Here is a 12,738-nt window from a genome sequence, read left to right as displayed (position 1 = left end):
GCCTGTTCCCAAAATAATCGTTTGGACTTTCTTCTGGAAGTGATGCTGCCTGATGCTTAACTCCTCCCCCTCATTCTTCTGTGCATCCTGATTAGGCCGGTCGAGGATGTCTCCATGGCAATGAGACGATATGTCAGTTATATGCATATGCATACACTACCCTACGATCAGTGCATTACCGTCCCCCCGTCCCCCCCTCCCGTTTACATACTTGGCCAATAAATCAGATTGTAAGCCACACCAAAATGTAATATGTTTCCTTCTTTTTCTTAATACATTAATAAAACAAATGGCAAAAAACGAAATATTTCCATCTACATTTATTAAAAAAACAAAAACAGAACAAAACATCCAGTGTCTCTCCCTCCCCGGGAAAGAGACAGAGCAACATGTTCAAAAGCATACAAACCAGCAAACTGTATTCTAGCAGCATCCAAATGTTGGAATCTCCAAAGTCATCATTTATATATTTAAATATATAGGTTTTTTGTTGTTGTTTTTTTTTGCCCTGCCCAGCTACATACGCACTTTACAACATACACTGAGCTTTATCTCTCCTTAGTGCAGAAAAAGAAAATCAATTACCCTTAATAATAAAATAAACAACTTTAGGTTAAATAAGCTTAAATAACAGTGTTAAATACAAGACACTTCTGTGGCCGATATGTACAGAAATAAACACATTTGGCATTGTAATTGTGGTTCACTGGTGCTTGCTCTAATGCTCTTGAAAACCACTGCATAAGAACGCGATCAACTACACATAGTCACACATACAGGCACGCTCGCTCTCTCTCTCTCTCTCTCTCTCGCTCACACACACGTTTCTATCAGTGAGCCACAGACAAGGCATGTGTTTAGAAAAACCAAAAGAGAAACAAATCCGATTTACACCCAAGAGTTTTAGGCACAATCTCCTGCTTTCAAACCCAACTGCTTCATGTTTGTGCTAACCTCTTCATAGTTCGATTCCTAACACAGTTTCATAACTACAACTTGTTATTGCTAGGACAGTGCGACAGTGAATGGAGACTACCGGCGATGGCGTGTAGGGGAAAAGCACCTTTGAACGTCAAAACTGCTGCCGAAATGTGACACGTCATCACAACACCGAGGGAGCAAAAAGTCGAGTCGAGTTGAAATAGAAAGAAAACGGCGCAAATAAAACCCCTTTTTAGTCACTTGGGGAACTCAAAAAGTCTCAAGTTGAGGTACATTCATTATTTCTTCAGCTGTACTTTTCACCCAGGGGTTGAGTCCCCCTTGAGCGTGTACCACTTGATGAAATCCTCTTCCCCCAAGCAGCTGCGACAGCGTGCCGAGCGGAGTACAGCTGCAGGTACAGTAGACTGACGCGACACACAGTACGTAGGTAGGTTACAAGTTGACTACAGTAAATGAGCTTTACATTCCACTACTGGAAGAGGATCTGGTGGAAGAATTCCTCCCCTTGCAGCCGGAGATGAGGGAATTTCCCAGGAGCAGTCTCAGCTGGCGTGACGGAGAAACTGCTAATGCCACATACAGAATGCGAGGAGGCCTGTTCACATAATGCGAGTCTCTCATTCTATAGCCTTCCCAAGACTATTCACAGGTGTTGCGGACGGACCCGGGAGCCTCCGATACGTCCGTCGCCATCTCAGGGCTTCTTGTCGATGCTGTGAAAGAACCACTCGGTGAACTTCCTGAGCTGAGCCGACGCCGTCTGGCTCTCCTCCTGTAGTCGCATGTTGTCCTGCCTCAGGTGCTGAACCTCCTCCTGTAGCATGGCCTTGTCCTCCTTCTCCTAAACACACGCGACGTGAACAAGGTTAACAAGAGCACTTCGAAAATGTTGGGCGATTAAACATTTTGTTAGTTTGGAGATTTGTGTGGTACATCTGCAGGGGGGGGGGAGATTTTCAACAAATAGTTATGGGGAAACATTTTTGGAAGAATACTTTCGTAACAGTATTATACACTCTAAAAACAGTTGGGTAAAAAAAGTAACCCAAACATGGTCACAAATGGACCGATCCTCTACTTTGAGTCAAGAAAATGGGGTCATTTTGTATAAAACAACCAAGAAAGTTGGGTCAAATTGACCCATTAAGTGGATCGGTCCATTTTTCATCCATAATTGGGTTACTTTTGACCCAATTGTTTTTGTTTTTAGAGTGTATACTATGCACTCTAAAAACAGAGGGTAAATCTGAACTAACATGTGGTTTGTTTTGTACAAAGCAACATTTTTGGGTTGTTTAGAACACTTTTGGGGGGGTCAAACAACAAACATTTTGTCAAAATGTGGTGGTAGTGGATTGGCCCATTTTGGGTTATTTTTTGTCCGAATTTTCAGATGTTTGTGTAAATGTATTTCATTTAAAATGATTTCCTGATGTAAAGTTGATTTACATAAGGTACATATGAGAGACAATTTGATCTGTATGTTCCATCCTCATTTAAAAATTAAAACACAGACTCATTAGATTGTTGTATTTGCACTTATTTTATGTGAAGAAATGACAAATTGTTCATATGATTTGCAACAAGATCAATAAAAGTGAATATTTTCCAAATGATCACAAAAAAGTGGGGAAAAATCCTTATTTATGGCTTTTTAGGTGACAAATAGAGTGGTGGAGATAAAATTGCAGTGAATGTAGCCTTTGAACTCAAATGTGTTTGACGCTCCTGGTTTAAAATTATAGATAGGAAGTTGCACATGAGCAAACTAATCCTGATGACAAAAAGTCTCTTTGGCGAAGGTAACAAAGATGGAGGAGGTGCATCCATCCATCCATTTTCAAAAGCAGCATTTTTGAGTCGCGGGTGAGATGGCGCCAATCATGGAGACATACAACCACTCACATGTCCATTCACAACTATAGACCATCTTCAATGAACCAAACATGCAAGCGCCACACAGGAAGGCCAGAGGCAAGATTTAAACGGAGAACCTCAGTCCTGTGAGTCACATTCGCTAACCACTAAAAGGAGGAAGTACATAATTAAAAATTCTTAAAAAGAGGTGGATGAAAGTGTCGCCATTACAAACGCTTTTCATCATTAAAGGCAGATATTAACATAGCAAAGCAGCCTTTTTAGCTTGATAAAAGTGCACTTCCTGCCATTTCTAAAAGTGAATGATTAGAGGAGGGGATACATGAAGGCCTTATATAAAGAGGCAAGGAAAGCAGGCAATTGAATGAGGCCTGTTGCTATTGTGCAGACACACGGGGCACTTATGAGTCTATTCTGAGCTGGACTGGCATGGAGATAAATGGAGAGCAAACGGAACGGAACGCTTAGAAGCTGAAGAAAGACATTAGATGTGGGCGAAGTTACCTTTCGGAGGTCATGCTGCAGCTGCCTGAGGATCACCTCCAGCTGGTTCACTTTGCCAGTCAGTGTAGATGGGGCGCTACAGAGCGGGAGATTTGAAAAAAAGAAGAAAAAAGAAAGAAAAGTCTATTAGTCCCGCAATGGTCACATGATTTTTTTTTAAGCAAAAAATAATACTAAATTAAATTAAAAAAAGATCATAAAATATCTTTGTAAACTGAGAACAATAAGAGTTACAGTATATGAGGCAACTTTACATGAATAATAAATACTATATAGGCAGATAGGAATGGCATTGTACATGAATATATAAACGCAATATATATACAGTAATCACTTACATTATTGTATTACAGACTGCTTCTCAATTTCTTATTGGAATGAAACTATTTTTATTTGCGTATTATGTTGCAACATCCAATTTGCGTATTATAGTACTTGAATAGTATTCTTCTGATTAGTAGTTGTAAACTCTCATTTGGAGCTTCAACTACACCCCCCCCCTTCCCAAAAGAAGATTTTCTAGGGTTAAGCCCATATCCTACTAAGGGATGAGCGTTTCCTAAACAGTCTTAATGGTCTTTCTTGTTGCAAGGAAATTTTGAAGATGTTCAAAGAAAGACAATTAACACTGTTATACAAGCATTAGGACTGTTTAGGGAACCATTCATTTTTAGAGAGCGTTTAGGAAATGCTGCAACCTTAAATGAGCCCTGACGTGACGTGACGTGAAATCAACATTCGCTAGCATCGCAAATGTTCGCCCCATCAGTGCGATACGGGCTTTAGGAAAAATAAATGAATAAACCAATAAAAGTGAAAATTATACAGGATATTAAAAAATATAATTAAAAAATTAAATACAATAAATGGAAATAAAACAACTAATATATATATATACATAAATAAATAAAAGTGATACTAAATAGAAGAAAAAAAATGATTAATTTTTTTTAAATTAATGTGGAAATAAGTACAAATATATTTGAATATAATTAAACATCAATCAATAAATAAAAACGCTCTGCACTCACATTTATGTATTTCATGCTGCAGACGCTCACTCGACCATTAAAAGGCAGTTTGCAACGGCGGAGTCCAACCCAAGACACAATTTGACCTGACACATCACCAGCAGCATGAAATAAATAAATATGAGAGCTGAGCGTTTTTATTTATTAATTGATATTTAATTCTATTAATATATTTATTTTTGTATTTATTTATTTATTTGTATTCGTTTATCTATTTATTTATGGATAATAATATTTTTGTTTGTTTTTATTTCCATTTATATTTATTTGGGGGATTTAATTTTTGAATTATATTTTTATATCTTATATATATATTTGTATTTTCACCTTATTTATTTATTTTTTAATTTAGGCCGTTTTGGTCCTCCATTAAAAGAGGGGGACTACTGTAAACACAATGGATGTAAACAGCAGCCACGACAGTCAGCAGCTCTGCATGTTGAAATAAAGACTGTAAATAGCTAAATAAACATTTAAAAATAAAATAAAGCATCAACACTATCAGCAGGGCAGTGACAGCAACAAAATAAAAATATTTTATAATCTCACTTTGTATCTTTGCAGACATAAATGTGAACAAAAGAAGAAATAATAGGCGGGGCACTGTTTGTGACAACTATACTGGAATAAATTTGATATGGACTACACAGTTATGAGCATAGTATTGGTTGCAAGTGAGATTATGTCATTTACAGTTTGTGCTTGGACGCATACAGTATGCTCATGTGCCCTAGGTGATTTGGTGCCCGAGGCAAAAGTGTAGATTCTAGCCCCCCCCCCCCCCGAGCCCTGCTCATGTCATTACGTACGCTGCTGCATCTAACGCCGCTCCTTCCGCCTCCACAACCCGTCTGGTCAGCTCTCGAGATAGCTCCAGTGCTTCGGCTCGCTGCATGTCCGTCATGGTGCAGAAAGACGCCACACGCTGGTCTACAGACACAATAGGTGACATATGAGGTCAGAATGTTCATCTATAAATAGTACATTGACATCATTCAAGCCAAATATGAAGAGGATATGAAAAAAAGGACTCTCTTGCTCTCCCACAGAGCGATGAAGGAGGCAGACAATATGGAACAAGGTGGTAAACAGAGCGTTGAGTTCAACCCCAAACTCCTCCCCCCCAGCGAGTTTTCCTCTGGCAGCTGTTTGGCTCTTAATGGGCTGAGAGGAATCAGACATGCTTCTTTTCCCGTATCAGGCCCTTAAGCTTTCTCAAATCCCGGTGGAAAAGCCAAATTTAGCATGTTATGCTTGGGACTGCTCAGTTCTGGAGGCATAATGCTCTTTTCTTGAGTAAGCATCCTCTCTGTCCTGCGCTCATGGTGTGAGACACAAGATAGGGGAATCTGCATATTCACAGGAGAGATTAAGAAAAACCCTTCCTTTAATGTAGCACTAATCCAGTCAGAGACAAAAAGCTAATTGAGTCTGGAGGTGGATGCTCAGACGAGCCAGGAAAGGGACACCAAGCTTTCATTTACATATGAATGAATATTTTCTTCATATTCGGCATATGTGTTTGAAAGATTAAAGACACAGAAAAGCAGTTTGTGTGTTTTGAAAAATGTAGCGTAGAACTGGAGTATGCGAACAGATGAAACAAACAGTAGCTATTAGATTTCGCTGCAAAAGAAATATTACAGTGTGCAATAATCATTTGTGAAGTCTTATTGAATTGAAGCAAATGACATTTTTGTTGTTAAAATGTAGTAAGGCCCCAGAGCATCTGCCCTGCGCCCGTGTCTCCGGGTCTAAGTGAGCAGTGGTGGTTAAATCGACATACACGTATAATCATAGCACAACAAGAGCCTCTAGCCACGTTCGGCTCCAGCAACAAGCCTCTATTTGTACGCGCCGTCGTTTTCGTCCGGTCGGGCTGCCTGTCACACTCGGCATCATTCGCCCTGTTTCTATTCCACTTAAATGCTCTGCTGCAGGGCAATGCAGCAGAAAATGTATCAGTGAGGAATCCGAATCAGGAGTTCTTATTAATTATGACAAACGAGTAGTCACATGCTACATTGCCTGCTCCGTGCACTCGGGGTCAGAGGGAGTTCAGGCATGCTGGCGTTTCTGTGACAAATGGGAAATACTCTGCAAGCAGGATCATAAAAGAAAAAAAAAATGATGTTGCTGACCATGAGAAAAAAATTATGACGCGTATCATCACTTCTTCAATGCAATTAAAGTGCTCTCTCAATTGATGGGGACCAGTCGCTCTGGTTAATTTGAGAAGACAACAGTTTGTTATTAATTCGGGAAAAAAAGGAACAGATGCTACTTTTAGTATGAATTTCACATAACTTTGATGAGGAGTGAGACCAAGGTTATAGTTTATTGCATATCTGGCACAGAGGAGAATCCAGGAACTGATATACTGTATATATAATGGCTCGGCTGACCAGATGTCCCGATTTGACCGGGGCAGTCTCAGTTTTGAGCCTTGGGTCCCGGCGGATCTCCCTTTTTTTTTTAGACGCACGTTTCGAAACATGCGCTTTTGTCTCGTGTGTGTTTGTTTACGGGGGTTGCTTAGAGAAGACTGCATTGACTATTTGTGTGTGAGAATGAGTGCGCCGGCTGTGATTGGCTAAGGGGGCGGAACCAGGCGAACTTAATGAAGACAATGTCACTTTACTTTGCCGTGACAACACAAATCTACAATATTTGTTTGAGAGAAATATTTTATTTATGTGTATTTGTTTGCATATAAAACTTAAAAGTTGTGGTTTTCTGTTAAATGTTGGTGAAATGATTTAAATCAATAATATTTTGTAACCAATGACTTCGGATTTGGGACACACAATTCTTGTTTGGACAGAGAGAGAGAGAGAGAGAGAGAGAGAGAGAGAGAGAGAGAGAGAGAGAGAGAGAGAGAGAGAGAGAGAGAGAGAGAGAGAGAGAGAGAGAGAGAGAGAGAGAGAGAGAGAGAGAGAGAGACATTTTACAGGAGTACATAATCTGCTTGGGCTGTGAATGAATGTGATGTACTAGGAAGAAGAAGAAAAATAAAAAGAAGAAGAAGAAGGAGGAGATTTTGATTGATTTGATTTTGAAGAAGGAGAAGAAGAAGGGGAAGAAGAAGGAAAAGGATCTGTCGGTCCGAAAACAGCGGTGACAAACTGTAACTTTCAACGGTGATGAACTGTAATTTGTGACACCCAAGTACGGTTAAAACAATGACGGACTGATGATGACAGTTTGTTTCAGCTTGAAATAATGATGGACTGACAATGATGAATGATGGACTGGCAAAATGTACTGTCACGCCCACCTCTGGATACATCATTTCCGTTTGAGAGAGATGCATAATCTTTTTATTTCTTTAAGTTTTAATACACCTAGAGAATAGGAGTGGAACAGTATCAATATTAGTAATTTGGACATTTTCTCATTTTATTTTTTATTTAATATTTAACTTTAGCAAATGGTGCTCTGCTTAATGGATTATAAAAGCCATTTGTCTGGGAGGAAAGAGTGTACCACATATATAGTAACTGTAGCACTATTTTTGGTCTTGGCAGAGAAAAAAAAAACCTGCGCAACCAATTTTCATGAAACTACCAGTCTGTGAAAAAAAAAAGAAGTCCAAAATCCACCTGAAGGCTGATTACTTAGTGAGCAGTGCGGTGTTGGGCTTGCAGTGTCAAAAATAGGCTCCATTTCCAAGCTAACTCGCTTGACAGGAATCAGAATAAGGCTCAGAGCAGAGGGTAAAAAGCTAACAATTCCCAAAGGTTGCCTCTATGAACATTTTGGAGAGACAGGAAGAAGTAAACTATTCTAAACCTACACATGCAAGACAGAAAGTTCTTGCGGACTGCAGACAAACAAACATATAAGGCTAAGCAGCAAAAGAGGAAAGGCGGGTGTTGTCTAGGGGGCACTAGCAGCTTGAGGAAGGCAGGTTACCTTCAAAGGCTTTTGCTGCGCCAACCAGGTGAGACCAGTCCAGGCCTGTGGCAGTGTCTGGGAGGGGCATGAGGCCTGGGTCGCTGAACTTGGACCTGTCTGCCAAGAAGCCGTCAGAGAACCAAAACTCATCTGCAGAGACAGGCGGGTGCCCAGATCAGTGTCGGGGCCTGGTGCTGAGTTGAGGGCTCATTTTGGAGTTGCCCATTCATTTGCAGCAGGGCATATGTGAAGGGTTAGGGAGGGAGTGGGCATAAGGGGGGGAGGGGTGGTAATTGGAATCTCACTTCATTAGGATGTATACCCACAACAGCTAACTTTAATATATGCTTAGTTAAACATCTCGTTTAAAATCTGGCATTCAAGTCAATATTGACTTTGACTGTCTCAAACTGCAAAGTAACTTTAAAGACAAAGACCGTTGGGTGGATTGACACAAAACCAATTTCTCTGCATATCAATTCCAAAACACCGCGAGAGGCGATAAATAACCTGTCAAAGTGAATGTCCCATGTTTCAATCAATATCGCCCTTCCCTGCGACTGTCTACCACCGAGCCCCTAAAAAAATATCCACTGCAATCAACAGGCCACAATTCCAAAGAGACATTTTGAGAAGCGTGAGATGGGAAGCACATATAGAGACAGAGAGCTTGAGCCGATCCTTCCGTTCTATTAGCCAGCAGTTTCAGGGATTCATTTGACTAAATTGGGCTGTTTCACAACAGAAAAAAGCGAGAGCCGCTGTTCTCAACCATCCTTCAAAACAATCAGGAATCCATCAGGGTGACAGCTAGACAAGGCTAAGGAGCCAAGCATCCCCCTCAAAAGCTGTTTTCTGTCTAGCAGCGGCAGCCAGAGACGGCTGAGGAATAATGTGGAAATGAGACATGAGGGACAGAGAGGGGAAGGCAGACAGTGACTGATGAGTGAATGGAGCACTGCGACTGACACACGCTAGCATGGAAACACGGACACGTTCACGTCACGTCGGAGCTGAGCTTTAAAGGCCTGCACTGGTGCAAGCAGGACACATCACACTTTTTTTTTTTTTTTTACTAATACATATTCATAGGACGCCGTGGCAAAACTAGCCAGCAGTGACAGGTGTCGACTCGGCTTCAGACGGCGCGGCGAGCCTCTTGTGGGCAACACGCCGCCTAACACGCACTTCCAATTAGCTGGCGATGCCAAGGAGTTTTGTTGGAGTGTTTTGCTGGTGGGGCCAGTGAAATTGTTTTGATACAAGTAGCTCTTCAAACAAGCATCCGTACGCTGACTCTCATCTGGAGCCAAGGCTCGCTATTGAGAACAAGCATTTGAATAAGTTGACTTGCCTGCACAAAGTCATACAATTATGGTAAATAGTTTGTCATTTTATGTGTAATTAATCAGTGTCTTCTCCTCCGAGCTTGCACTTACTCCTCAGGTTGGATTGCGGCTGGTTGTGGATCATGCGAGGAGGCAGCGTGCAGTGGTAAGGTGGCGTGGTGCTGAACAGGATGTCGTTAGGCATGGCTTGGTCCAGCATTGAGCTGTGGGAGCTGGCGTACGACGAGCCCTTGCGGTTGCTACATACACTCTCGTCCGATAACGTCCGGTACAGGGAATGACGCGGCGACAGACTTCCTGTCACGGACAGCTGGGTGGAACAAAGAAAAAGAACAACTTATCAAAAGGAAGTCAACAAGAATCTAAAAACACTTTGTGCTTTAATCAACAGCGGGTGGTTAAGGAGATAACAGATGCAACGACATCAGGAATCAACAAGAATTCTTCTTAGAAAGTAGAAAAGCGCTGCACATATCGGAGCTCCTTCATAGAATATAACTAAAGGGAGTAGATCGGCTTAAGGTCGCGAGTTCCTTCCTCAACCCTTGAGTCAAGTCAAGTCAAGTCAAGTGACTTTTTTCTCTCTATTTGGTCCCACTCTAAATAGAGTCAAATTTACTTTGCAGAATTTACTGTGTAGTTTTTTTTTTTTTTGGATTTACAATTAACAGCTATTAACTAGTTAGGAATGTTAAAATTCTACCTAAAACATTGCCTTTACACCATGGGTCTAAAACTCAACTTTTGGAGGCCACTTGAGATTGGGAGTGTCTGGGTCGCATCAAGTATAAAAAAAAAAAATACAACTAATCCAATTTTCTTAATCCTTATTGATAAAAGATCAGAACATTGATAGAGGGAGTCCTCGAGTTATGGCGAATTTGGTCAGATTTCACCGTTAAAGTCGTTATTTACATCAAAATACTTTGTACAGTAATTTAAAAAAACATATTTGCGCGACCCGGAAGAGCCGGAACCAATATTTGGTGTTTCAGCACGGTTATTCATCGCTGACGGACGGCAGAGCGGAGCTAATTCAAACTTAAACACAGAAATATGACGCGCCTGCTCAATGGATGTCCGTTGCTGGAGGCGACAACAACACAACTTCAAATAACTTTGAAATGGCATGATTACTGTGGGAAATTAATAAAAAAGAAGGTGCTACTGACGAGGCACGAGCGCCGTAAAATCGAAACGATGTAGGTCGCGTACGATGTAACTTGAGGACTTCCTGTATGTGTGTGTGTGTGTGTGTGTGTGTGTGTATATATATATATATATATATATATATATATATATATATATATATATATATATATATATATATATATATATATATATATATATAGACCCCCTTAATATATATATATATATATTAAGGGGGTCAAAATGATCGCGTTAATATCACGTTAACTTAAAGTACCTTTAACGGCACAAATTATAAATACAGTTGCAACCATATTTCTATTAGATTAACATTTCTTCCTACTTTTATGTTAACAAGAGTATGAAAAAAAGATTGTACATTTAATTGTAAATTGAGATATAAATTGAGATATAAAATGTGCGCTTTATTTTGCGATTAATCGTGAGTTAATAATTGAAGTCATGCAATTAATTACGATTAAAATTTTGAATCGACTGACACCTCTAATGTTCCCCGGGGAAATTCTGACAGTGTGAATGAATTTGCTCTATAAACAAATCAGAACTTCCACTCTGCTTAAATCTAAAACATACGACAACAAAATACAAAGGTGTCATTACTTCCAATATACATTGCAATAAAGGTTTGGCAGCATTCTTGAGATGCTTCTAACAAAGGTATTTTTTTTTTATCAAGATACTGTCGATAGTGCAGTCTACTAAATCACCATTTTACTAAGCCGAGTGCATACTTCCTCTAGAAGGCATATACTGTGCAAACTGCTTTGTGTGTGTGCTTGCCACAATAGACTGAGAACGGACTCTCAGAGGCCAAAGCTGCGGTCGCCATACAAGGTCAGAAACAACTACGGTAGGAGAGTTGGAAAAGCATTTTCCTTCTGAGGGGATTTCTGCTCATAGAGCTGTATTCCACAATGGATACATACAGAGTTTCAAGGCCGTGGCCAGAATTTTGACAGGGATCTCCTCTTGAAACACGCAAAACCACACAGCGCAACCCAATCCGTCATTGCTCTGTTCAGCTTACATAAACATTGCTGGAGAGGCATCTGAAGTAGCCACTAATGATATGCAGGGCTGTCAGCCAGATGGGTAAATGTCGGCCTAAAGCGTCCTGACTGTAACCATCACTGACTGGCGTCCACGCAAGCCAACACCCAGCCATCTCTATTTCAAAGATGGTGCTGCCGCGAACCCCCATAGTAAGATGCTAACAAACAGCTAATTCAAGTGTGTACACATGCTGCGTCCTTAGAAGCTCTGAGACTTTAAATTAAATTGGAAGTACAATTAAATACTCAGCCCCACTAGCCTAAACACGGTATTATGAATAATATTGCATTTGTGGAATATGAATAAAGCAGCAAAATCCACCAGTGATAGTATATACATCTCAGTGGGCGGCCATTTTGTCACTGAGGTAATGACCAATCACAACTCAGCTTGCAAACGTCACATGACCAAACTCAGAAAACAGACGAGCCGTGATTGGTGGTTTCCTGAGCAACTGTGATGTCATTTTCAGTCAACAGGAAGTGGCAAAATGGACGCCCCCCCTGAGATAGATTTTGCTGTTGAATTCATATTCCACAAACACGATATTAATCAGAATACTGTTTAAACTAGTATGGAGGCTGCATAGAACATATTTTCGTTTCGACTTTACGGTGTCCGCGCCTTCTTTTTTTATTATTTTCCCACAGTAATCACGCCATTTTAAAGTTAATTAAAGTTGTGTTGTTGTTACCGTCAAGTTACCATTAGCTCCGTCAGCAATGAATGTCCGTGCAGAAACACAAAATATTGGTTCCGGCATCTTCCAGGTTGCGCAAATATGTTTTTTTAAATTTACTGTATAAAGTATTTTGATGTAAATATCAACTCTTAAGATGAAATCCAACTTAAGTCGAATTCGGGTAACATCGCCAGTGTAGGAACGCAACTCGTCCGTACCTCGAGGACTC

General features: G+C 40.4%; 1 protein-coding gene across 6 annotated transcripts in view; it reads right to left on the bottom strand.

The window, feature by feature from the left end:
* Positions 1 to 305: 305 nt before the first annotated feature.
* Positions 306 to 12,738, bottom strand: part of sipa1l2a (signal-induced proliferation-associated 1like 2, genome duplicate a) — a 96,364-nt gene continuing 83,931 nt past the window's right edge. For 5 of the 6 annotated variants that reach the window (XM_086092718.1, XM_086092717.1, XM_086092720.1 and 2 more), the window contains 5 exons: positions 9,695 to 9,914; positions 8,274 to 8,405; positions 5,168 to 5,288; positions 3,328 to 3,403; positions 306 to 1,786 (listed from right to left, as the gene is read on the bottom strand). In XM_086092718.1, coding sequence (XP_085948844.1) covers positions 1,640 to 1,786; positions 3,328 to 3,403; positions 5,168 to 5,288; positions 8,274 to 8,405; positions 9,695 to 9,914 — 696 coding nt within the window. In that variant the 3' untranslated portion in view covers positions 306 to 1,639. The remainder of the gene's footprint in view (positions 1,787 to 3,327; positions 3,404 to 5,167; positions 5,289 to 8,273; positions 8,406 to 9,694; positions 9,915 to 12,738) is intronic. The other variant, XM_086092721.1, reaches the window with a different exon arrangement.

This window comes from Leptonotus elevatus, chromosome 13, assembly GCF_054856555.1.
Source record: "Leptonotus elevatus isolate MCC_2025b chromosome 13, RoL_Lele_1.0, whole genome shotgun sequence".
NCBI classification, from domain to species: Eukaryota; Metazoa; Chordata; class Actinopteri; order Syngnathiformes; family Syngnathidae; genus Leptonotus; species Leptonotus elevatus.
Note: the sequence above shows the minus strand (reverse complement) of the source record. Positions and strands in the feature narration are given on the sequence as shown.